General features: G+C 67.9%; 2 protein-coding genes across 2 annotated transcripts; both read right to left on the bottom strand.

The window, feature by feature from the left end:
* Window positions 1-45: 45 nt before the first annotated feature.
* MAST1 (microtubule associated serine/threonine kinase 1) lies at window positions 46-16811 on the bottom strand. The gene is given in 28 exon segments (XM_040613540.1): window positions 46-1533; window positions 1822-1991; window positions 2414-2550; window positions 2766-2888; window positions 3313-3542; window positions 4276-4453; window positions 4534-4732; window positions 4948-5084; window positions 5367-5476; window positions 6013-6135; window positions 6213-6314; window positions 7108-7273; window positions 7354-7486; window positions 7568-7706; window positions 9883-10091; window positions 10199-10284; window positions 10360-10427; window positions 10964-11093; window positions 11762-11863; window positions 12655-12802; window positions 12804-12862; window positions 13229-13304; window positions 13742-13905; window positions 14411-14489; window positions 14598-14673; window positions 15177-15265; window positions 16314-16345; window positions 16660-16811. Coding segments are annotated over 28 exon segments (3942 nt in total). The 5' UTR covers window positions 16699-16811; the 3' UTR covers window positions 46-895.
* Window positions 16812-17675: 864 nt separating this feature from the next.
* Window positions 17676-21051, bottom strand: RNASEH2A (ribonuclease H2 subunit A). The gene is given in 9 exon segments (XM_040613811.1): window positions 17676-17892; window positions 18502-18521; window positions 18523-18626; window positions 18729-18816; window positions 19016-19153; window positions 19699-19786; window positions 20398-20524; window positions 20725-20796; window positions 20890-21051. Coding segments are annotated over 9 exon segments (897 nt in total). The 5' UTR covers window positions 21017-21051; the 3' UTR covers window positions 17676-17759.
* Between the last annotated feature and the right edge of the window lie 5345 nt (window positions 21052-26396).

Genomic DNA, 26396 nt, shown 5'->3' with positions numbered 1-26396 from the left:
TCGTCCCCCAGCCCCCCTTCCCGTCCCCACGGAGGCAGCCGGGGGTCGGTGCTGTACAGGCTTTATTGGCCCCCGGGGCCCCCCCGGCCCCGGCCCCCCTGTCCCGGGGGGGACGTTTGCATAGCGAGAACGGGGGGGTGGGGGGTGTGTGTGTGATGATGTCACGGGGAGGTTGGTGATGTCACCTGCTTTGGCTAGAAGTGATGTCAGCTGCTGTCATGTGACATCACTGCAGACCTGGAAAGCGTCAGCCCCATCCTGGTGACCTCACGGCAATGACATCACCACCTGGCACCGATCATTGCCCGCCCACCCACCCCAACCCCCGCTGTCACCACAGCTGTGACATCACCATTCCCACACCTTCGATGGCACCTTAGCTGTGACGTCACCATTCCTGCACCTTTGGTTACATCAGAGCTGAGACAGCAGCACCCTGTTACATCAGAGCTGTGACGTCATGACTCTTACACCATCAGCAACACCGTAACTGTGACATTGTCAATCCCATGCCACCAGCTGTGACATCACTCTCCCTTCCCAAGGGCCAGTGCCACAGTGATGTCACTGCTCCCCGTCCCCCCTGTGACATCAGAGCTGTGCCCTCTCCCCTTCCACCCCACCTGTGACATCACCGCTGTGATATCACAGGGTAACAGCTGGGGGCAAACAGGAGACTGGGAGGGTGGGGATGACACCCAGGGGGCACCTGTCCGATGACATCACACCGGGGGGGGGTGTCACAGTATTAACCCTTTGCATACGCAGGGAGGTGCTGGGGGGGCTGCTAGCCACGTCCCTGGCCGAGGTGGGGCGGGGGGACCCTGCATGCCTGGGCCCCCCCCCCTTATTTACAGCCGCGGGGTCTGGTGGGGGGGGGGGGGGGCGGTCGAGCTCAGCGCCCGGGAGGGTCCCCATCCCCGGGGGCTGCCCCAGGTCCCACCACCACGATGGGCACTGGCCCCCCACCCCCCCTCCGAGCTTGCTCATGCTCCTGCACCGGGCTGAGCGCCTTGGGGGGGCCCCGCGGGGGTCTCTCGGGTTCCTCCCCCCCGTGGGGGGCTGCCTCAACGCCGGGGGGGCCCCCCAGCAGCAACGGCAGCTCCTGGCGGCCCAGGCGGCGGGTAGGGGGCGCGGGGGGCGGTCCCTCGGCCGGGCTCTCCCCGTCCCACTCGGCCAGGCTTTGTAGCGGCGGTTCGGCCGGGAAGTCTTTGCGGGCGGCCTCCAGGCCGTGCTTGCGGGGTGGGGGTCCCGCCCCCTTCTCAGGGGGGCCCCGGCGGGTCAGGCGGGGGGACTCGGCCGCTTTCGGGTGCAGCTTGGCGGGGAAGGCGGGCGGCGAGGCGGCGGGGGGGGAGGGGGTGTGGGCCAGCGGCGAGAGAGGGATGCTGCCGGCCGACTTGCACCGGGCGGCCCGGTACTGGCGCTGCAGCTTCGGGGAGAGCCCTTGCAGCGAACTGGGCCGCAGGTGGGGCCCGGCCGGCGCCGGGGACGGCGGAGCGCTGGAGCCCGGAGAGCTGCTGGGCGGGGAGGCCCCTGCGGGGAACGAAGGTCAGGCCTAGCGGGGCCGAGGCAGCGGCCGCCCAGCCTCCCGCGTCCCTTCGCCGGCCCTCGCGGCTGCCGTAGCTCCGCCCCGCGGCCCCGCCCACCAGCGCAGCCCCGTTGCCTCGGCCCCGCCCATCCCATTGGCCTCGCCCCTTGGCCTTCGCCACGCTTCCTCGTGACCACGCCCCCGTTGCCATAGCGGTGTCCGTGTCCCCACCCCTTTCCCTTGTCCCCGCCCCTTCCCCTTGTCCCCGCCCCCCGTGCCATGGTGCCGCCTACCCGTCTCGGCGGCGCGCGGCGGGAGGGCGGGGTCCCGCGCGCGCGCGTGGGTGGGGGAGGCGGGCAGGCTGTCGGAGGAGGAGAGCGAGCGGCTCAGTGACGTCAGCGAGCGGCTCGTGTGCAGCAGCGAGGCCTGTCGGGCCAGGTGCCGGAAAAGCGCGCTGCGCCGCCTGCCGGCCGGGAGGACCATCACCATGGGGGTCTGCACACACCGGGCCGCTCCCTGGGCCCCCGGCTCCCACGCAGTTCCCCCAGTTCCCCTCCAAGTCCCTGCCCAGTTTCCCCCTCAGTTAACCTCCCTGTTCCTCCCAGTTCCCCCCCAGTTCCCACAGCTCCCCTCCCAGTTCCCCTAGTTTCCTCCCAGTCCCCCTAGTTGCCCACCAGTTCCCTCCCAGTTCCCCCTTACTCCCACCTAGTTCCTCCCCCCCCCGGTTGCCCCTGTTCCCTCCCAGCTTACCCCCAGTTCCCCCCCAGTTCCCCCAGTTCCTCCCCTAGTTCCCCCCCACACTCCCCCTAGTTCCCTCCCAGTTCCCCCCCCAGTTTCCCCCCAGTCCCACCCAGTTCCCACCCAGTTCCCCCTCCCAGTCCCCACCTCTCATGGCCGCCCCCGGCGCCACCCCGGCGGTTCCTTCGTGCCATCTTGGCCCGGGCACTGCGGCGCCGCGCAGGGCCCAGGCGGATCGACGTGTTCTCCAGTGGCGTCGTTGTCACCAGCACCTTCGTCCCGCTCTGCACACATCGCGTCACCGCCACGCCCTGCCACGCCCTGCCCCACCCCACCCTGCCCCCCACCTCCCCAGCCCACCCATGGCCCATGACCCCACTGTGACCTCCTGTTAACCCCATGACCCAGCTGTGACCTGTGACCCCCCACCAACTTCTGAGCTCTATGACCTTTTGAGCACGAGTCCCCTGTGGTCCCGTGACCCCTTGTGACCCCTGACCTTGAGGATGAGCTCGACGACCTCGGTGTGCACCAGCCCGTGGACAGGCTCCCCGTTGACGTGGGTGATGAGGTCACCGGCGCAGAGCCCCGCCTCCTGCGCTGGGCCCCCCTCCTCCACGTGCTGCACCCACAAGGCACCATTACCCACAATGCATCAGGGCTGCCACGCCCCAGCACCCCCCCATGTGCCCCCCGCCATGTCCCTCCGTGTCCCCGTGTGACCCCTCAACCTACTGCATCCCCATGTAACTCCATGGCCCCATGTGACCCCCCAGCTGCCCATACCCCCATCACTCCGTGACCCCCCATGTCCTCCCACAGCCCCGTCACACCCCAGCCCTCCATGTCCCCTCACATCTTCGTGTTACCCCCAGACCCCTTGTGTCCCCATGTCCCCCTCCATGTACCCCTCCATCCCTCCACATCCCCATGTCCCCCCCCCCCCCCACTCTGTGTCCCCATCTCACCCTGCAACCCCCATGTCCCCCCACATCTCATGTCCCTCCCTGCCGCCCCGTGTCGTCCCCCCCCCCCCCCCCGCTGACCCAGACTACATGGTGGACACTGTAGATGTCACTGTCCCCCAGGTAGACGCGGATGGCACGGAGGGTGAAGCCAAACTTCTTGCCAGGGCGGGGGATGGCAATGGGGGAGCGGGGGGCAGCCACTGCCGGGGCCAGCTCCCGGCCCGGGGACGAGTCCCGCGACGAGGGGTCCGAGGACAGTGACCGGGGGGACATGGGGCTGCCCAGGGGCGAGGAGCCAGGCGCCTCCCCTGCACGCCCAGCTGGCACCATGCGCACCCAGGGCCACAGGGACCCCCACCAGGGGACCCAGGGGACCAGGGACCTCCCCACCCAGGTGACCCAGGGCGCCACCCAGGGGACCCAGAGGACCAGGCCCTCCCCCCCAAGGTATCCGGGTGACAGGGACCCCTGCCAGGGGACCCAGGGGTCCAGGGACCCCACCACCCAGGAGACCCAGGTGACCAGGGCCCCCCCCCCCCCCAAGGGACCCAGGTGATCGGGGGACCCACTGCCACCCCTTGCTGGCACCATGCTCACCAACCCGGGGACAGGGGCCCCCACCCAAGGGACCCGGGTGACCAGGCACCCCCCCACCCATGGGGACCCAAGTGACCAGGGGACCTTCACACACAATGAACCCACGTGTCCAGGGACTCCCCACCCGAGGGACTCACGTGACCAGGGACCCACCCCGCACTTGGGACCCAGGTGTTCACGGAGCCCCCTGCCACCCCTCACACTCAATCTCAGGGATCTGGACAGCAGGAGACCCCTACCACCCCTGGGGACCCCTGCTGCTCACGGGGACACAGGCGTCCAGGCTGTCTACCAAGGTGGGGGGAGGTCCTGAGGGGATACTGGGGGCCTGGGGTGGGTTAGGGTCCCGGGAGGGGTCTGGGGTCCTGAGGTTGGGTCTGGGATCCTGGGGCAGGGGGGGCTATAGGTTCCCAGGGGGTCTGGGGTCCCGGAGGTGACACCCACCGCTGGGGATGATGACAGAGAGGGCGGTGGCCGACGCTGACTTGGTGACTTTCCCGGGGCCGCGGGGGCTGCGCTTGTCACCCCCCGCCCTCAGGGGCCACCCCTGGGTGCCGTGGCCGCCGCAGACCCAGCTCAGCCCTGGCAGGGGGCAGCTCCCCAGCCCGCGGCACTCGCTCCCCTGGCGGGGTTAGGCACGGGCTGGTGAGACCCCAGCTCTGGGGGACACCCACCCCCCCCCCCCCAAAAAGACCCCAGCACCCAGCACTGACCTGGCTCCTCGCTGGCCCCATCTGTGGGTGCATCGCGGGGGGTGGGCCCATTGCGGGGGACTGGCCGCTCCTCGGGGGGGGGCCCGGGGCGCCCGGGTTCCAGCAGCGCTGAGAAGCGGCGACGGGCGCCCAGGGGGGGGCTCCCCTCACCCTCGGGGGGGGGACCCGCCGCTGCCGGTGGGCGCTTCCTGGGGGGAGGCAGGTGTTTGAGGGGGGGGGGGGGTGTCTGACCACTACACCCCCCATCTAGGTACCCAGGCATCCAGGCAGACCCCAGGATGACACCCCCCCCCCCCAGGGTGACACCCCCCCCCCCAGGGTGACACCCCCCGCCCCCCAGGGTGACACCCCCCCCCCCAGGGTGACACCCCCTCCCCCCCCCAGGGACGCAGTGGGTGCTCACAGCTCGGGTGAGGCCGTACGCCAGCTGCGGTCACGGGCGAAGCCGTCGCGTCGCCCCTCGTCACCACGCGGACGCCCCTTGGGTGCCTTCGGCTCCTGCTGCTGCTGCTGCGAGAGCTGCTCCAGGCTGCTGTACACCTGCGCGGTGGCACCCAGCGGCACCCGTGGACACCCAGTGGCACCCGTGGACACCCACCGGCACCGGACAGCACCCACCGGCACCTACCGGCACCCACCGGCACCCACACCCTGCGTGTGTCTCCCCGTACCCCCTGCCCCCCACAGCCTGGTCTCCCCTGTCCCCCCCTCTCCCAGTCCCTGTGCCCCCCTGGACCCCTTGCGCCCTCCCAGACCCTCTGCCCATCCCCCCCCCCCCCCCGCCCGGTCCTTGTGTGTCCCCCCTGGACACCCCCCCCCCACCTTGCTGAAGCGGGGGGAGCACGATGAGAACTGCCGGATCTCCACAGGCTCATCCTCTGTCGTGTCCTCGTCCTCGTAGGAGGTGATGTGGGGGTAACGGTCCGAGCGTGCTGGGGGGGGGGGCACGGGGGTCGGGGGGGGGGGGGAGCACAGGGGGGGAGTCCCATAGGGTGACCCCCAGGGGTGAGGGACCTGTAGATTGGGCCCACTGCAGGGGGGGCTGTGGGGGGTCCCTGGGAGCATGAAGGGGGTAGAGGTTTCCCTGAGGGGGGGGTCTGGGGCTGGGGGGGGGGGGGGGTCTGGGGGAGCAAGGGGGTGTCCCCTAAGAGGGGTCAGGCTGTCCTGGAGGGGTCCCGAGGTGTTCCAGGGAATGTGTCCCTTGGGAGGGGTCGTGTGTGGTCCCGGGGGGTCTCCGGGGGAGGTTCACGGGGTGGTGTCAGGGTGGGGGTCCCAGAGGGGTCCCAAGGTGTTCCCGGGGGTGCCAGGTGGGGTGTCCCTTGGTTGGGGGGGCCTCCTGGGTGGTCCCAGGGTTGGTGTCCTGGAGGGGTTCCGAGGGGTTCCTGCGGGGGGTGCTGGGGGGGGGGGAGGGGGGCGCTGGGGGGGGGGGGAGGGGGGCGCTGAGGGGGGGGGTCCAGGGGTCCCTCACTGTCGAAGTAGCTGGTGTCCTCCTCAGACTCCAGGTGCGGCACGAACTCGGCTTTCTGCCGCAGCAGCCCCGTCCAGTCCAGCGCCGCAAAGAAGCCGTGAGCCTTCACCTCCTGCGCCCCCCCTGCAGGGATGGGGAGGGGGTCAGAGGGGACGGCACCCGCGGGGGGGGGGGGGGCTGGGGGGTGGGGGGCGTCTCACCGGCCCCCAGGCGTCGCAGGGGGTCTGGCTGCAGGAGGCAGGAGATGAGGTGCTGGGCGTCGGGGGGCAGCGCCTCGTCCCCCTCTGGCCACAGGATCTCGTCTGGGGGGAGGACACAGACACGGAGGGGACACGAGGGGGCATGGGGGGGGGAGACACGCGTGAGTGCAGGGACCCGGCTGCCAGCCCCATCACGGCCCTGTACGAGGGATGACCTGCCCTGTCCTCATGTCCCCAAGGTGACCTACTCCACCCCCCCATGTCCTCCTGCGTCCCCTGATCTGAGATGACCTGCTCTGTGTCCCCCCCACCATGTCCCCCTCTGTTCCTCTGTGTCCCTGTCCCCCTACCTGAGGTGTCCTGTCCTGTGTCCCCATGTCCCCCGTGTCTTCCTTGTGTCCCCATCCCAGAAATGTCCCCCCATGTCTCCCCCATGTCCCTGTCCCCACACCCAAGAAGTCCCTGTGTCCCCCACCATCTCCCCCTCTGTACCTGAGATGACCTGCCCCATGTCCCCATGTGTCCCCGTTTCCCCCGTGTCCTCGTTCCCCCTGTGTCCCCATCCCTGTACTCAAGATGATTTTCCCCATGTCCCCATGACCCCCCCATACCTAAAATGTCCTTTTTAGTGTCCCCCACCACGTGCCTCCTTAGCCAAGATGACCTCCCTGTGTCCCCCCGTAGCCAAGATGACCTCCCCTGTGTCCCCTCCATGTCCCTCCCTTAGTCAATATGTTCTCCCTGTGACCCCAACGTACCTGAGATGACCTCCCCTGTGTCCCCCACCATGTCTCCCCCCTGTACCGGAGATGACCTGCCCTGTGTCCCCTCCATGTACCCGAGATGACCTCCCCTGTGTCCCCCACCGTGTCCCCCACCGTGTCCCCCTCCGTACCCGAGATGACCTGCCCAAAGAGTTCCTCCGGGGTGTCCCCGAAGAAGGGGACACAGCCCACCAAGAACTCGTAGAGGACGATGCCCATGGCCCACCAGTCCACCGGCTTCCCGTAGCCCTGCCGCAGGATCACCTCGGGTGCGATGTACTCGGGAGTACCACACACCTGCGGGGAGGGGGCGTGTCAGCCACGCCCTACCACACCCCACCAGCCACGCCCAGCCACGCCCCACCAGCCTCACCCACCTGCTTGTCACGGAACTCCCGGGCGTCCTTCTCCATGTGGCCCTCGTAGAGGTTGGTGGTGAGGCTCATCAGCCCCATCTTGGAGAGCCCGAAGTCCGTCAGCTTCACGTGGCCCAGCGAGGTGATCAACAGGCTGCAGGGACCCGGGCGTCCGGTGGGGACCCAGGTGGACGGGACCCCCCCCCCGGCCCCCCTCCCCTCGCTCCCCCCGTACTTGTCAGGCTTGAGGTCGCGGTGGACGATGCCGTAGTTGTGCAGGTACTCGAGGGCCAGGACAGTCTCGGCGAAGTAAAGCCGAGCCAGCTCCAGCGGCAGCGCCCCGATGTGCTTCAGCAGCGTGGCACAGTCCCCACCTTCCGGGGGACACGAGGGGACATGGGGGGACGTGGGAGGGATGTGGGAGGGACATAGGAGGGACACAGGGGAATACAGAGGGACACGGGGGGACATGGGGGGACGTGGGAGGGATGTGGGAGGGACATAGGAGGGACACAGGGGAATACAGAGGGACACGGGGGGACACGGGGGGACGTGGGAGGGATGTGGGAGGGACATAGGAGGGACACAGGGGAATACAGAGGGACACGGGGGGACACGGGGGGACGTGGGAGGGATGTGGGAGGGACACAGGGGAATACAGAGGGACACGGGGGGACACGGGGGGACATGGGAGGGATGTGGGAGGGACACAGGAGGGACACAGGGGAATACAGAGGGACACGGGGGGACATGGGGGGGACGTGGGAGGGATGTGGGAGGGACATAGGAGGGACACAGGGGAATACAGAGGGACACGGGGGGACACGGGGGGACATGGGAGGGATGTGGGAGGGACACAGGAGGGACACAGGGGAATACAGAGGGACACGGGGGGACATGGGGGGACGTGGGAGGGATGTGGGAGGGACATAGGAGAGACACAGGGGAATACAGAGGGACACGGGGGGACACGGGGGGACGTGGGAGGGATGTGGGAGGGACATAGGAGGGACACAGGGGAATACAGAGGGACACGGGGGGACACGGGGGGACGTGGGAGGGATGTGGGAGGGACACAGGAGGGACACAGGGGAATACAGAGGGACACGGGGGGGACATGGGGGGACGTGGGAGGGATGTGGGAGGGACATAGGAGGGACACAGGGGAATACAGAGGGACACGGGGGGACACGGGGGGACATGGGAGGGATGTGGGAGGGACACAGGAGGGACACAGGGGAATACAGAGGGACACGGGGGGACACGGGGGGACGTGGGAGGGATGTGGGAGGGACATAGGAGGGACACAGGGGAATACAGAGGGACACGGGGGGACACGGGGGGACGTGGGAGGGATGTGGGAGGGACACAGGGGAATACAGAGGGACACGGGGGGACATGGCAGGGACACAGAGGGACATGGCAGGGCAGGGGTGACACAGGAGGGACACAGAAGGGACACAAAGGGACATGGGGGGGACACAGAGGGACGTGGGGGGGGACACAGAAGGGCAGGGGGGGACACAGAGGGACGCAGGAGAGCAGGGGTGACATGGGAGGGAGACAGGGGGATACGGAGGGACACAGCAGGGTACAGGGGACACAGGAGGGACATGGGAGGGATGCAGGGACAAAGGGGGACACAGAAGGACAGGAGGGACATGGGGGAACACAAGAGGGCAAGAGGGATGTAGGAGGGACACAGAGGGACGTGGGGGGACATGGGAGGAACATAGAGTGACAAAGGGGGACACAGGGACATGGAGGGACATGGGAGTGATGGGAGAGGGACACAAGAGGGACACGGGGAGGACCCAGCAGGGCACATCACAGCATCACCTGCCACCACCCAGCACGTCCCAGCAGGACACGAGGCGCTCACCCAGACATAAAGCACCATGCCGGGATGTGAAAACACCCCGGTGTGACACAAACCACCCTGTCGTGACACAAACCACCCTGTCGTGACCCAGAACACCCCACATTGCACCACTCAGCCCTGTATCTCAATGCCCAGCTCCGTGTTGTGATACCTGGCCCCATATCATGACACACAGCCCTGTACTGTGATGCCCAGCTCCACAGTGTACCACCACGATGCCCAGCCCATATCACAACACCAGCCTTCTATCACGATGCCTGTGCCTGTATTGTGGCACCTAGACCTGTATCGTGATGCCCAGACCCATACCACAACACCCAGCCCTCTATCATGATGCTCAGCTCTCTATCACGATGCCCAGACCTGTACTGTGATGCCCAGACCCATACCACAACACCCAGCACTCTATCATGATGCTCAGCTCTCTATCACGATGCCCAGACCTGTACTGTGATGGCCAGACCCATATCACAACAGCCAGCCCTATATCACAACATCCAGCTCACTATCGTGATGTCCAGGCCTGTGCTGTGGCACTCAGACCTGTATTGCGATGCCCAGAGCCACACCAAAACGCCCAGCTCTCTATCGCAACACCCCACCACCTATCACAACACCACGCCATATCGCGACATGCATCCCTGTATCGCGACACCCCGTCGGCCCACCTTCAACGTACTCCATGACCATGCAGAGGTGGCGGCGGGTCTGGAAGGAGCAGAACATGCTCACGACGAAGGGGTTCTCAGCGAAGGTGAGGATGTCGCGCTCCACGAACGCCTGCTCCACCTGGTTGCGCAGCAGCAGGTTCTGCTTGTTGATCTTCTTCATGGCGAAGCGCTGGCGCGTGGCCGTGTGCCGCACCAGGTACACCGCCCTGCCAGCACAGCCCTATGTCACGCTGCGCCGCGGACCCCCCACGGGGACGTCCCCCACCCAGGGACCCCATCCCCGCCAGGGACCCTGGGGTCCACAGCCGCTCACCCGTAGGCACCGTTGCTGATGAGTTTGATGGTCTCAAAGTCGCCTTCACCCGGTGGCTTCTTGGCTCTGGGGACGGTGCTGCGGCCCTGGGGGGACACAGGGACATGGGGGAACACGGGGCGACACAGGGAGGGGTGCAGGGACCCTGGCCCGGCCCCCACCTCAGCCCCCTCCTCGAGATCCGGCGTGTTGCTCCCGCCACTGTCGGGCTCCTCCAGGTGCACCACATCTGTGGGGACATGGGGTGTCACACATGTGCGGGGACACGGGGTGCCACGCATGTGCACCCCCAGTGTACCACATGGCATGCATGTACCCGCCATGCACACTCCCACACCCCTGCGCATCCCCCGTGAGCAAGCTCCATGTGACCCATGCAGGCACCCCCCTTGCACGCTCCCACACGCACATACATGCCTCTTGCGTGCTCTCACATGCATGTGCAGACCCCATACCACCCCGTGCCCACACCCTCCCGTGCAAGGCCTCATGCATACACGCTCCCACATGCACATGCATGCCCCTTGCACACATGTGCCTGCCCCTTGCGCACTCCCACACACATGTACCTGCCCCTTGCATGCTCCCACACACGTGTGCAGACCCCACACACCCTCCATGCACACACCCTCCCATACAAAGCCCCACATGTGCATGCTCCAACACATGTGCGTGCCCCTTGCACGCTCCCATACGTGAGTGCATGCCCCTACAGGTGTGTGCAAATCCCATGCCCGCCCTGTGGCCACTCGCACACGCATATACCGGGGAAGGGGTCCCGTGCCAGCCCCAGCTGGCCGATGATGTAGCGGGGGATGTCGGCCTTTAGCAGCCCCTCGCGGGCCTGGCCCTCCGCTGCTGCCAGCAGCTGGTAGAACTCGGCTGGGTCGAATTCCTGTGCCGACACGCCCCGGCACGCGTGTGCAGGGGGGACACGCATCGTCACACGTGTGCACGCAGGGACACGCACCACCATGGTGCAATGCTCCAGCAGACAGCGGGGTGGGGGGGGGACACATGTGCGGGTGCGCATAGGTCTGCACATGCGTGAGAGCATGTTCGAGAGTGTGAGCGCATGTGTGTGCGCGCACACGTGTGCACTAGGACACGCATGCACAGGTGCGTTTGAGCCCAAACACATGCCTGTACCAACGCACAGAGCATGTGGGTGAGCACACGTGCCTGCATGCGCTGTCATGGGCAGGGGCACACGCGTGTGCCCCACTGTGTGTCGTCATGTTGTCGTCCCTGTCCCCCGTCCCCCCATCCCCCCCCCCCCCCCCGCCCCGGTCCCCCCACCCCCTCTTTGTCTCGGTGGTCCCCAGGATGCGCTATTGCCGTGGCACTGCCCCGGGCAACATGGCTGTCACCATGGCAACAACAGCCCTGCTTCCTCATTGGCTGTGTGCAGGGATTGGCCAGGGCGTTGTCAGGGTGACCGGAAGGGCTTCGTCTGATTGGACAGTTGGGATGGTGCAAAATGGGATGGGGGGGGATGCTGGGGGCGCTGCACAGGGCCCGGATGCCTGGGTGCCCGGGGGAGGGGGTCCCAGGGGGACTCACCAGGCACTCCAGCAGCCGGGCGGGGCGGGAGATGATGATGAGGAGCTTCTTCACCAGCTGGGTGATGAAGGCCACCTCCTCCGACTCTGAGCGCTCATAGGCCTAGGGGGGACGTTGAAGGGACGGGGGTCAGGGGTTCCCCAGGGGACTTACATGGGGTTGTGGGGAATCCCTTGCACACTGGGGGGTCCCCTTGGGTCTCATTGGATTCAGCAGGGTCTCACTGGGTCCCTGGGGTCCTGTTGGGTCCCAATGGGTGCCCTTGGGTGCTGAGGGCTCCCATTGGGTGCTGTATGGCCCTGGTGGGCCCCCATTAGGTGTCAAGGGTGCCATCGGGCCCCATCGGGACCTACTGGGTGTTGCTGGGACCCATTGGGTGCCACTGGGACTGTTAGGTCCCTTGGGTCCCTGTTGGGTGTCACTGAGCCTCTCTGGGCTTCACTGGGTACCATTGGGTACCATTGGGTCTTGTTGGGCCCTGTTGGGTCCCATTGGGTCCTGTTGGAACCTGCTGGGTGCCATTGGGTCCCACTGGGTCCTATTGGCCCCTGTTGGGTCCCATTGGGTCCTGTTGGACCCTGCTGGGTGCCATTGGGTTCCACTGGGCCCTGTTGGGTGCCCTTGGGTCCCATTGGGTCCCGTTGGGTCCCATTGGGTGCCTGTTGAGTCCCGTTGGGGGCCCTGGGGTCCCATTGGGTCCCGTTGGGTCCCGTTGGGTGCCTGTTGAGTCCCGTTGGGGGCCCTGGGGTCCCATTGGGTCCTGTTGGGTCCCGTTGGGTGCCTGTTGAGTCCCGTTGGGGGCCCTGGGGTCCCGTTGGGTCCCGTTGGGTGCCTGTTGAGTCCCGTTGGGGGCCCTGGGGTCCCATTGGGTCCCGTTGGGTGCTATGGCTCACGTCCTGCAGCAGGCGCTCCATGTTCTCTTGCAGCTCATAGAAGTAGCCAGCGGTGATGAGGCCATGCCGGGCCTTGGCCAAGCAGTCACGCGCCAGCTCGACCAGCTGGTGCTGGATGAAGCTGAGGGCGCCATCGGCCAGCGGCGTCCCCCCCGGGGCCGCAGCCCCGCACGAACTCCTCCAGCCGCTCCTCCATCTGTGCCGTCGCCTGCGGGACCCGAGATTGGCTGCCTACAGCTCCCGACACCCCCACAGACCCCCTAAGGTCCCCCCAGGACCCCAAACCCTCTCAAGTGCCCCACAACCACCGCAGAGCTGTCACTCCTCCCCTCCAGCAACCTCAGAGCCCCCCCGATCCCTTATAGATAACACGCGCCCCCCAAGGCACCCATAACCATACCAGGACCCCCCCAGACCCTATATCCTCCAGCACCCATTAGCTGCCTGACACCCCCCCAGAGCTGTTCCATAATGCCCCAACCCCTATAGCCACCCCCCAAGCCTCCCCCAAGACCCCATGTCTGCCCCCAGCTCCCCACATTGCCCCCAGCCCCACCCACCCCCCCAGCCCTACCTTGGGGAACCGCTCCTTGTAGACATGGTTCATCATCACGATCTCGTTGTCGTGGGATGAGGGTGAGCGCCCGGGACTGTGAGGGGAGGGCACTGGTGGCACCCAGGAGACCCACAGTGCTTCTCCCCCAGCGTTCCCCCCACCGCTGGCACCTGTGTGACCCCCAGCATTCCTCCATGGCAGCCCGACAGTGTCCCCATCCCACCTCCTTGATGTCCCATGGCCAGAGTGTCCCTGCCATCCTGATGTCCCCCGCCCCATGGTGCCCTCGTGGTCCCCCCCCGGCTCTGGGACACCCCAGATTCATGGTGTCCCCACCCCTACAGTGCCCCCAAAGCCCTGCCCACCCCCCCCCCAGCCCTAAGGTGTCCCCAAAGCCTTGGTGTGCCTTGGTCCAACCCCATGGTGACCCCCATCCTCCTGGTGCCCCAATTCCCCCATGGGACCCCCAAACCCCTGATCCACCCCCAGGCGATTGGGGTCTCCAGCCCCCCTGCAGGGTCCCAGCCCTACCTGAGGCTGCGGGAGCGGGGCCGCGGGGTCGGCCCCCCCCGGGCCCCCCCATCCTCCTCGGCCAGGCTCTCGGAGCTGCCAAAGTGGCGGGAGAGGAAGCGCAGCTCCTCCGGCGTTGGCTGCGCCGGCAGCTGGTGCAGGCGCTCCTGCGACGAGCACGAGGACTGCGCGCCCGCGTCACCCCTCCGACCCCGCGGACCCCTGCCACCCCCAGGGACACCCCCCCCCCCTGCACCCTGCCAGGACCCATCGCCACCCACAGCAACCCAATGACCCCCATGGACCCCTCACGGACCCCCCACCAGTGGACCACCCCCACCAGGACCTACTGCCACCCACAGTGACCTGCTGAACCCCATGGACCCACCATAAACACCTCCGGACCCCCAGGGGATCCCCCCCAAAGACCTATAGCCACCCACAGTAGCCACTGACCCCCATGGACACCCCCCCATGACACCCCATGGGGACCACTGGCCACCCACTGACCCCACCCCACACATACCCCCATCCGTGGGACCCACTCTAACCCCACAACCAGCCAGCTAGACCCCTGACCACCACCCACAGCGACCACCCCCCTCAGCCACCTCCCCACCATGGGAGGGGGGGGGGCACCTATGTGTGTCCCCTGGAGATGGGGGGTGGGCTCTGAGACCCCCGACTCACCGAGACGGTGGAGCTGGGGGTGTTGGTGCCATAGCCAGAGGAAGGCAGCGAGGCCAGTGACCATCGGCGCCCATCAGCACTGTGGTGGGGGGAGCACAGGGTGTCAGGGGTCCCAGGCACCTGGATACCCCCCCCCATCACCACCCATCCCTGTGGGTGCCCCCCCAGGCCGTGTGAGCCCCCTTACCGGCGGGAGGAGGCAAAGGAGAAGTGGGCTGGGTTGCTGGGCGAGAAGTTGCGGGGACTGTCCAGGGGGCTGCTGCCTGTGAGGGGTGGGGGGAAACACCGGGGGGGGGGGGGGGGGGGGACACAACATGAGGGTGACGTCACCTCCACCCTACCCTGACACCCCCACCCTGCCAGACCCCACCCACACCAGGGCTAAATGGATGTCACCCGCTCACACCCCCCCAGGGGAAAAGGGGGGACTCCAGGGGCTGGAGGGGGGGTTTAGGGGTTGGGGGGGGGGGGGCAACTGGGCCTGGGGAGGGCCTATGAGTCCCTGGGGGGGTCTCCATGTGTGTCTGGGGGGGAGGGGGTCGTGCGGCCTGAGAGGGGCAATGGGTCCCTTGGGGTGACAGCAGTTTGGGCGGGGCCTTGCAGGGGGGGGGGGGCTATGGATCCCTGGGTGCTTACAGGCACCTTGGGGGGTCTCCGGGGGATTTGGGGGGTCCCATGGCCTTGGGAGGGGACTGGGAACAGTGGGGGAAATTTGGGACAGTGTGGGGGGGGGGCTGGAGGGCACCGGGGGGGATGCGTGTCTCACCGATATGTCCAGGCAGAGGTGAGTGGGGTCGCGGGAGGGTGGGGGAGGTGCTGGTCAGGATCAGGCTCTTCCGGTTGCTTGTGCGGCAGCTGGGGGGGTCATGGGGGTCGTGGGAGAGGGGCTGGAACCCCACCCCCCCAACGCATGTCCTCGCACCCAAATGCTCTTACCACACTTAAAGGTACTCCCGGGGGGGCACTCATAGCCCCCCCCCCCCCCCAAGTGGGTGCAGGGATGGGAGGGGGCAGGGGGACTCTGTCCATGGTGGGGGATCATGGGGCTGGGCATGGAGGATGAAAGGGGAGGATGAGGAAGGAGGGCTGGGGATGAAGGAGGATGGAGGAGATGAAGGGTGAGGATGAAGATGAGAGGACAAGGATGAAGGAGTGATAAGGATGAGGATGGAGGGGGGATGAGGATGAAGATGGATGGGGATGAAGGCTGGGGATGAGGATGGAAGGGGGATGAGGATGAAGATGGAGGAGGATGAAGGCTGGGGATGAGGATGGAAGGGGGATGAGGAAGAAGATGGAGGGGGATGAAGGCTGGGGATGAGGATGGAAGGGGGATGAGGACGAAGATGGAGGGGGATGAAGGCTGGGGATGAGGATGGAGGGGGGATGAGGATGAAGATGGAGGGGGATGAATGCTTGGGATGAGGATGGAGGGGGGATGAGGATGAAGATGGAGGGGGATGAAGGCTGGGGATGAGGATGGAAGGGGGATGAGGATGAAGATGGAGGGGGATGAAGGCTGGGGATGAGGATGGAGGGGGGATGAGGATGAAGATGGAGGGGGTGAAGGCTGGGGATGAGGATGGAGGGGGGATGTCTGGGTAAGGAGGACAGGGAAGGAACGGAGGCCGACGATGAGGATGGTGCAGGGAGGAAGGCCACGGCCACGGTTACCTCTTGGTGCGGCGGAACATGCTGCTGCCCACCAGGATCGGCATCGGGGGTAGGGGGGGGGGCGAGAGCCGGGGGGAGCCGGGGGCTCCGGGGCGGCGGCGGCGCCTCGGCGGGGGGGGGGAGGGGGGGGGGAGAGGAACACGGCGGCGGCGGCTGCAATGGGCGGGGCCGGGGCGGGGCCGGGGCGGGGCCGGGGGCAAGGAGGGGGGGGGCGCGGGGGGGTCCTCACCTGCTGCTTTTCCGAGGTAGCGGCAGCTCCTTCTGCAAAACGGGGCAGGGGGTGGGGGGCGGCACGGACTCCCCCCCCAACCCCCCGGCGGCAGCGCCCCCCGGGCCTTGGGGGCAAGACAGGTGCTGGCTCCATCCCCCCCCCGCCTCATGTCTGATGCCCCCCCAGATCCGGCTGCCCCGGACCCCCCCCCGGCCCTGCAGCACCCCCCCGCCCGGCCCTGCCCTGTGCACCCCCTCCCCGGTACCGACCCCCGCCCCAGTACCGACATCCCCGCCCCCGAGTTACCGACAGTCCCCCCGGCACCGACGCGTTCCCCCCGGTACCGATTTCCCACCCCCGCTACCTGCAGCCGCCGCCGGCGAATCACACCCGAATCATCCATGGCGCTGCCGGTGCGGGGGGGGGTCCGCCCCCCCCCCCCCCCCCCGCGCCCCCGGTGCCCGCAGCCCCCCCCCCCCCCCTCAGCCGCCCGCCGCCATCCTCCGCCGTGCGGGACCCCCGGGAACGCCCCGCCCCCAGCCCCGCCCCGCCCTGCCCTGCCGGGGGGACCCAAACGTCCGGGGGGGGGGGGGGGGGGGGGAAGCAGGGGGGGGGGGGGGGGGGGGGGGGGGGGGGGGGGGGGGGGGGGGGCATGGGGGGGCGGCCGGCCCCACCCCGGGGGGGGGGGGGTTAACCCCTGCGGTGCTGCGACCCCCACCCCCGCCTCTGTCCGTGGTGCTGAACCGGCCGCACTCGCGGCCGCCGCAGTCCCCCCACCAAGAGGAAGGGGGGGGGGGCAACCCTACCCCCCCCGTGTTCGCGTCCCCCCCCCGTGTCCGCCCCCCCTCCCCCAATAATTTCAGGGCAATACCGCAGCGCTCCCCCCGCCACGAGCCCCTCCCGCATCATGAGTGACATCATGGCACCGCAACACCATAAAAACGTGGCCAAAAGAGGAAGGAGGGGTGCTCGGGGCCCCCCAGTGCCCCCCCTGCGCCCCCCCCCCCCCCCCCGGATTAGACCCCTAATCCCCCGGGATTGAGGTCACGGCCAGTTCCAGGCGCCTGGCCAGGACTGATTAACGCAGGGGTGCATGACACGGGCTGGACACCTGGGTTTGCTTCCATCTCGGGGGTGGGGGGGGGGCGGCATGAACATGGAGGGGTCACAACACCCACTCCCCCCGAGCCAGGGAGCTCCAAGCACCCCCTGCCCCAAACTGCAGCACAGCAGGGCCTGTGCACCGCCCCCCCCCCCAACCCCACAGACCCTCCAACAGCTACAGGCACCCCCTGCCCCCCATTCACTGTGACACCCCCCCCCAAATGTACAGGTGGAATAAATCGCCTACCCCCCAAAAAAAACAACAAAAAAAGGGGATTTGGGTTTTTTTAACCAATCTTTGTTAAAAAAAACACACTTGGTTTATTGGGGGGGGGTCGGGGGGGTCTGTTTGGGGGGCTGTCACAGCTCGGCCAGGGAACGCAGGCTGCGCTCGTGGAAGAAGCGGTGGGGGGGGCGCACGGGGGGCACACGTTTGAAGTAGGAGAGCACCGAGGGGGGGGCCGCAGGGTCCTCATCGGGATCCTCGTCAGCCCTGGGGCGGGGGGTGGTGGAGGTCAGGGACACCGAGGGGGAGGCATGGAGGACCCAGAAGTCTGGGTGGGGGTCTTGCCCCCCCCCCCCCGAAGGGCAAGGACCCCTGTGCCCCCCCCCTCCCATTGCATGGGTATGCTCCCCCCAGCCCAATACCCTCCATCGCACAGACAGGCCCCCCCCCATTGCACAGGTTTTTGCCCCTCTCAGCCCTGCCATGCCCCCCACAGGACCCCCCCGAAGACCCCCCCCCTTGGCACAGACAAGACCCCACACCGCCCATTACACAGGCCTGTGCCCCCCCAGGCCCCCCACGGCACAGACAGGACCCTCCATGCCCCCGCCATGCCCTCTGCATTACACAGGCCTGTGCCCCCCCCAGACACCAATGCCCCTCCCCATTACACAGGCCTGTGCCCCCCCAGGCCCCCCATGGCACAGACAGAACCCCCTTGTGTCCCCCTCCCCATTTACACCAGTCCCCTTTGCCCCCCCACTCAGGAGCAGCCCAAGCCCCCCGATAAAATCATGCTGGGATCCCCCGAAGCCACCGCAGCCCCCTCCAGCTGCCCACCCCCCCCCAGTACCCCCCTGTGCCCCCGACACGCACCACTTGACGGGGACCCCCCCTGCGCTGCAGCAGCTCCCGCGCCGTCCCCCAGCTGAAGCGCACGAACTGGGGGAACCCAAAGACGGGTTCCAGGTTCCGCTGCAGCCACTCCTTCGTCTTGGGGTCTGGGGGGGGCATGAGGGGTGCCCAGACACTGGGGTATCCCCCCGTAGCAGGCCACAACCCCCCCTGGCCCCCCCCCCCCTCCCCCATTTTGCTACTCCTACCATTGGGGTACCCTGAGCCATAGTCCCGGTCGATGTCCCCCAAATCCTCCACGAACTTCCAGTGCTTCACAGCATGGTCACGGGCAACCTGGGGGGGGGGAGAGAAATTAGCGGGGGGAGCATATTGGGGAGGGGGGGCTGAGAGCCCTCCCACCCCATTAAATTTGAAAGTTATTCGGTGTGGGGCAAGGCGAGGGGGCAGATGTGGGGCGCAGGGGGTGTTGGTGCTCTGGGCAGTGTTGGTGTTTGGAGTGGGGGGTATGGGGGGGGGGGGGGGTCATGCCCACCTTGGCGCAGATGCTGGCGGCGCTGACGATGGGGAAGAGCCCGTCAGCTTTGGGGCGCACGGTCACCGCCAGCCCCGGGAATCGCTGCCGCAGCTTCGCCTCATACTTCTCCGCCGGCCCCACTGTGTCCACAAACACCTGGGGGTGCCCCAGGACCGCCCCCCCCCCCCCCGCCAAAAATCACCCCTGCCCCCCTCCAAAATCACCCCCCAGCTGATCCATCCTGACCCACCCCCCAGCACCACAAAACCCCCAGAAAAGGTCCTCAACCCTCCTAAAACTTCCCCTGGGCCCTGACCCCTCCTCCCCAGCCCCCCCTCAGATCAGCCTGGACCCCCCCCAGCACCCCCAAAACAATCCCAGACTCCCCCTGTACCCCAAAGCACCCCAAATTCACCCCAAACCAAGCCAGAACCGCCCTCCAGATCCCCAACTCCCCCCCAAACGGCTCCAGCCCTGTAAGGGAAACTAAAGCATGGGGAGGGGAGAAAGGGGGGATTTGGCCGGACCCCCCCCCCCCAGCACCCCAAAACAACCCCAGACTCCCCCCTGCAGCCCCAAAACACCCCATATCAAGCATGGGGGGTGAAGAAAGAAGTGGTTTGGACTCAACTCAGGGTGCCCCCCCAACTCACCCTCCCCACACCTGCACCTCCCCACCCCCAGGGTCCCACCAAACCCACCTCGGACACCTGCACCCCAGAGTCCAGTGCGAACTGGATGAGGCCCACGGCCGTGTCATGCGACAGCTCATTCAGGTTGTATTTAGCTCTGGGGGGGTGTCACAGGGTGGGCGTCACAGGGTGGGCATCACCCCTCAGCACCCCAAACTGGGGGGGAGGTGTGTGGCAAGAAATGGAGACTGGGTGAACCAGGCTCAGAGGCACCAAAGGTGCTGGGGGCGGGAGGCAGGGGGGGCCCCACATTGGTCTGAGGGACGCTGGGGGTCCTGGGGGGTGTTGCAGTGCTACTGTGTGGGGGCAGAGGTGTGGGCAGGGGGTTTGGAGGGGGATGGGGAGTTTGGGGGGCCTTGGGGGGCTCGGGGGGGCTTCACCACTGCTGCACGCAGGCAGAGATATGGGTAGGGGGCTTGGGGGTACCTAGGGGGTTTGGGGGGGCATGGGGGGGTTCTAGGGGGGCTCACCGCTGCTGCACGCAGGCACAGATATGGGTAGGGGGCTTGGCGGTACCTAGGGGGTTTGGGGGGGCATGGGGGGGCTCTAGGGGGGCTCACTGCTGCTGCATGCAGGCAGAGATGTGGGTAGGGGGCTTGGGGGTACCTAGGGGGTTTGGGGGGGCATGGGGGGCTCACCACTGCTGCACGCAGGCAGAGATGTGGGTAGGGGGCTTGGGGGGGCATGGGGGGCTCTAGGGGGGCTCACCGCTGCTGCATGCAGGCAGAGATGTGGTCGGGAGGCAGCACGTGCAGGGCCCACCCCAGGATGTCGCTCGCTGCCTCCAGCAGCGCGAACCGCCGCTCTCGCTCCCCCTCTGACAGCGTCTTCGAGTCTGGAGGGGGGGGGCAACCGGGGTGAGGGGTCCCCTTCACCACCTCCTACCTCCACCATAGACCCCCCCGGCCCCCCCCACCTCCCCCCCCAGCACCCCCACCTCCCCCCAGCACCCCACCTACTCCAGGCCCCCCAACCTCCACCATGCCTCAACCCCACCCCCTGGGACCACCAAGACTCCCCTCCGGGCCCCCCCACCTGCCACCCCCAGCGCTTCCAGTTCCTCCAGTTTCTCCACGGGGCAGTAGCAGATCCCATAAACCATCGGCCCTGCGTGGCGTAAGGGGGGAAAGAGGGGGGTAAGCCCGGGGCGAGGGGGAGGACCCCCCACACACACCCCGGGACCCCCCAACTCGGTCTCACCCAGCACCGGCCCTCTCCCCGCTTCGTCCACGCCGAGGGCGCAGGGGAGGCGGCTGCAGGGGGGGGGCACGGCCGAGCCGAACCGCCCCGCGCCCGCCGGGTCCTGCTCCAGACGCGCCAGCGCCATCGCCGGGAGGGGAGGGGGGTGGCGGGGGGCGTGGCCGGGGGCGTGGCCCCGCACAGCCCCCCTGGGAGATGTAGGCGGGAAGGACACTCCCCCATCCCCCACCCCGGGAGGTCCCCGCTGGCTGGTGAGGGGGGTCCCTGGGTGGGGGGTGGCGGTCACGTCAGCCCTGAACAGGGGGCGGGGGGGGGAAGCCGGAAAACCGCCGCCCCCCCCCCCCCCCATGTCCGGGAAGTGCCGCCCCGGGGCGGGAGGTGCCGGGCAGCGCGGGAGGGGGTTCCCGGAACGGCCCCGCCTGCCCATATATGGGCATGGTTGCGTCAGCATGGGAAAGCCCCGGTACCGCCTCCTTCCGCTGACGTAGGTGCCCGCGGGGTGGGGGGGTGGGGGTCCCATGGGGTGAGGCGGGACACGCGGGGGGGGGGAAGGGGTACACCTACCACCACCCCCCCCCAACACACAGCACCATGCGACTAATTATCACAATAATTATTATTATTAAATACAAACGTACAAAAATTAAACAGCCACAAAAAAAACGTGCCCCAACCCCCACCAAAGCCTCCCCCCCCCGGACACGGGGGGGTCCTGTAAACTTCACGGGGGGAGGGGGAAAGGGTGTCGTGTCCCCCCCCAATATACTCCCCTTGGGGTGTGCAGCACAGGGACTCAATCCCCCTAAAATGAGCCCCCACCCCCCAGGGAATACCCAAGTTGGGGGGTGGAGGGGGGGGTGTTTGACCCTGCGCTCCCCCCCTCACCCCCAGACCCAGGGGGGTCCCCAGGCCCAGCTGGGGGGCACTGGTGAAGGGCCAGGCCCCGTTTGGGGGGCATCCAGTTGGTCCCACAGGTCCCGTTCCTGCAGGCCCTGGGGGGCCTTGACCCCCCCCCGGGGGGGCCCCAACCGGGGAGGGGGGGGCCTGATCCTGCAGGTCCCTTCAGGCTTGTCTGTTTGGGGGGGTGGGGAGTACTCCAGGGGTCCCTCACCCTCACAGGTCCTTTTAGGGTTCTCCATTTGGGTGTCCCCAGTTTCTTCAGGTCCATGGTGGGGGTCTCTCAGGTGCCCCACCCTCCTAGAACAGTGGAGGTCCATGTCCAGGGGGGTCTCTGTAGGGGTCCCCCCCGAAGCCATGGGCCTCATCCAGCACGGTCCCATGCAGCATTCCTGGTCTGTGGTCCCCATCCCGCTGGGGCCACCAGGTCCAGGGGGTCCCAATGGGGTATCCACGAGGGTCCCCCCAACGCCACGGTCCTCATCCACATGCCACTGCCCCGTGTCCATACCAGGGGTCCCACGGGGCATCCACGGGGGTCTCCCTGAAGCAGTGGTCCTCATCCATGTTCCACTGCCCCATGTCCATACTGGGGGTCCTGTCAGGGTGTCTACGGGGGTCTCGGTGGGGCATCCAGAGGGGTCCCCCTGAAGCCACAGTTCTCATCCATGTTCCACTGCCCTGTGTCCATTCCGGGAGTCCCGATGGGGTGTCCACGGGGGTCCCCCCGAAGCCATGGTCGTGTCCGTGCTGGGGGTCCTGTCCGGCGATCCACAGGGGTGCCCCCCCGAGTCCCATTCCACATCCCCATCACTGTACCAGTGAGGGTCCCCACCGTGGGCGGGAGGAGCCCAGACACCCCGGACGTCGCCCCCCAGCCCATTCCCCATGGGGGGGGGGGGACTTCAGAAGCCGAGGGCCGCGCCGGGGGGGAGGGGGCAGCCAGAGCCGGCGTGGTCGCGCACGGAGCCGCGCAGCCGGCGGACCTGGGCGCGGAGCCCGGCTGCCGTTGCCGCCAGTGCCGCGTTCTGGGCGCGGAGCCCCCGGACGCGCTGCTCCAACCGGGCGATGCGTTCCAGCTTCCTCCGCCGGCACCGGCTGGCTGCCAGCCGGTTCCTGAGCCGTCGCCGCTCCGCTTGCAGCCGCTCCGGGGACTCCGGAGCCGGTTCCGTGGCTTCAGTCTCCGGTGCCACACCGGGGATCCCCGGGAAGGGGGTCCCGCCGCCGGCCGCCAGCCCCGCTGGCTCCGGTAGCGCCACGTTGGGGGGCCCCGGTTGGTGTAGCTCGTCCAGCGCCTGCGTGAAGCTGCCAGTGAAACCGTCGCGTTCCCCTGGCACCGGGTAGAAGAAGCTGCCGGTACCGGTGCCTCCACCGAAAAAGCTGCCGTCGGGGCAAGGCGGCGGTTTGAGCCCACGGAAAGGCTCCGGGGAGGTCCCCGGGGGTAGTGCCCCCGGGAGCGCCCCGTAATCGGGCTCGGGCCGGCAGAAGCCACCCGGGAACGGCGCGGGGCGGTAAAACGGTGGCTCCATCCGCGCACACATGCGGCCGCAGAGGGAACAGGGGTGGATAGCGGCGGCGGGACTCGAACCCGCGTCCTCCGCGCCGCGCCGCCCGCCCGCCTTATACCCGCCCGTGGCGGAAGCGCGGCCCCATTGGTGGCGGCGCCCGCCGGGCCACGCCCCCTCTCCGGGCCACGCCCCCCGCGCGGGAAGGGGCAGGGCCAGCGTGGGGGTGTAACGGCGAGGGGGGAACGAAGAGCGGGACACGGGGGGGGGGGGGGGCGGAGGGGGCACAGAGCGGTGTGCATGTGGCACAGGCGTGTGCATGGGCGGGGCTTTGGGAGGGCACACGCGTGTGAGCAGGGCCTTGGCTGTGTCCTGGTGCACACACGTGTGATCAAGGTCCTGGTCATGTCTCAGTGCACACACGTGTGAGTAGGGCCTTGCTCATGTCCTGGTGCACACGTGTGTGATCAAGGCCCTGGTCATGTCTCAGTGCACACGCGTGTGAGCGGGGCCCTGGTCATGTCCTGGTGCACACATGTGTGAGCAGGGCCCTGGTCGTGTCTCAGTGCACACATGTGTGAGCAGGGCCCTGGTCGTGTCTCAGTGCACACACGTATGAGCAGGCCCTTGCTCATGTCCTGATGCACACACGTGTGAGTAGGGCCCTGGTCATGTCTCAGTGCACACGCATGTGAGCGGGGCCCTGGTCATGTCCTGGTGCACACGTGTGTGAGCAGGGCCCTGGTCGTGTCTCAGTGCACACGCGTGTGAGCAGGGCCCTGGTCATGTCCTGGTGCACACGCGTGTGAGCAGGCCCTTGGTCATGTCCTGATGCACACAAGTGAGAGCAGGGCCCTGGTCATGTCTCAGTGCACACGCGTGTGAGCAGGGCCTTGGTCATGTCTCAGTGCACACGCATGATAAGCACAGGCCTGGTTGTGTCCTGGTGCACACGCATGTGAGCACAGACCCCAGCACACGTCTGTGTGAACACATGTGAGCACAGCCCCCGGTCACATCCTGGTGCACACACGTGTGAGCACAGGCCCCAACCTGTGTCCAGCTGCACACATGCGATCCCAACCCGCACCAGGGTGGGACACAGGGCACACGTGTGTCCCATGGTCCCAGGGCTGTGTGCACAGGCTCACACGGTGCCCACGCATGTCACCTGCCACTCTGCAGGTGCCCAGACGCCTGCGTCCAGTCCCCAGCCCTGAGTCACCGGCGGCGCCGCGTGACTCACTTCCCGTGTCCCGGCATCGCACGCCTGGGCTGAGCACACGGGACCCCCCAGCCCCCCCGAGCCGGGGTCCCCTGGGGACACAGCAGGCTTGGGGGGAGGTGGCCCACAACACACCGGCCTTTGGGGGGGGTGGGGGGGTGGGGGGGTCACCCAGGCGTTCGGGCGGGGTGGACGCGGGTTAAAACGTGGCGTGTCTCAGCCTGCCGGGGCGGGGCAGGGACGCACACACGTGTGGATGCATGAAGGCACGTGTGTGTGTGGGGGGGGAACTGGCAACACGGGATGTGCCCTCCCCCCCCCCAGGCCCTGTCCCAGCCCCATGCTAATACCCCACACTGGCAGCACCGGGGGCTTTCCCGGAGAGGACGGGGACAAGGGGGACCCAGGCGTCCACACCTCCCCTGGCCCCATGCGTCGCCCCCCCTCCCCCCAGGGACTCACATGTCTGCTTCCCCCCCCCGCCGCATTTTAGGGGATTTTGGGCCAATCTTGATTTTCCCTCCCAACTTCTCCTTCCCCATGAGTCAGGCCTGGGCAGACCCCCGCGGACCCAGGTGTCTGCCCCCCCCCCCTCTATCCCCCTCCCCGGGAAACCGAGGCAGGAGGGGGGGGGGGGGGGTTGCAAAGCCCAGATGCCTGGGTGCCCCCCCCCCCTCCCCCATGCTGAGCCCCTCCCCCTGCCAGGAAGTGGCAGGAGCAGGAAGATGGGGGGGGATGGGGGGGATGGGGGGGGGGGGATGGGGGGGGAATTTGGGAAGGGGGGCACGTCTTACCCAGACACTGGAGTCCTTCAGCTGAAGGGGTTGGTCCTGGGGGGCTGTGGGGGGGCTCCTAGGGCATGGGGAGGTCCCAGGTGTGTCCCCCCCCCGCTCCAGCATCTTGCACTTGGTGTCACTTTGGGTGCTCCAACGTCTTCAACTGCCACCGGGCTTTCAGTGGGGGGAGGGGGCACCTGTGGGGGGACCCAGATATATGGGGTCAGACCCTCTGTGTGTGTCCCCATCCCCAGGGGACCCAGGGCCCATGACCCCCCCATTCTTAGGGGACTCAGACCCTGCCCCCTCCCCCTATTCCCAGGGGACCCAGGCCCTGCCCCCATCCCCCCGTCCCCAGGCACCTGGGTCACCCCTCCACTAACTACGATTCAGGGGGATACTGGGACCAACTGGTGAGGGTGACCATGTGCTGAGCGTGGGGCGGAACGAAGCCTGGGGGGGTCAAGGGTTCGGTGAGTCCATTGGGGAACCAGAGGCCCCCTGGGGGTGGGAATTTCCCAGCATGCCCCGGGCCTGGATGCCTGGGTTCTCACTGGTGGCAACAGCCGGGGACAAGGGGGACACTGGGAATAAGTGGGTGGGAGCACTGGGACTGGGCTGGGAGCACTGGGGGAGGTGCCCCTGGGGCTGTACTGGGAGCACTGGGGGGGTGGTGTCCCTGGGCCACACTGGGAGCACTGGGGGGTGTGTGTGTGTCCCTGGGCCACACTGGGAGCACTAGGATGTCCCCTGGCTTGCTCTGGGGGGTCCCCGGGGCCACACTGGGAGCACTGGGGGGTCCCCTGGGCCGCACTGGGAGCACTGGGGGGTCCCCTGGGGCGCACTAGGGGATCCCCGAGGCCACACTGGGAGCACTGAGGGGTCCCCCCGGGACTCCCCCCAACCCGGAACCGGAAGTGCCGTCGCAGGGGCAGAGCCGCCGGGGGGCGCTGTTGCCGTGGCGCTACCGTTGACCCCCTTCCTCCCCCCCCCCAGCCGGTGACGCAACCGGAGTCACCGAGTTCGTCGCTGACGTCAGCGAAGGCGGCGCCGCCAATCCCGCCCCGCGGGCGGCACGGCCCAGCCTGACCCAGCCCCGACCCG

The sequence above is a fragment of the Falco naumanni genome, chromosome 13 (assembly GCF_017639655.2).
Source record: "Falco naumanni isolate bFalNau1 chromosome 13, bFalNau1.pat, whole genome shotgun sequence".
Taxonomy (NCBI): domain Eukaryota; kingdom Metazoa; phylum Chordata; class Aves; order Falconiformes; family Falconidae; genus Falco; species Falco naumanni.
The sequence above is the reverse complement of the archived record's forward strand: the minus strand, read 5'-3'. Positions and strand labels throughout refer to the sequence as shown.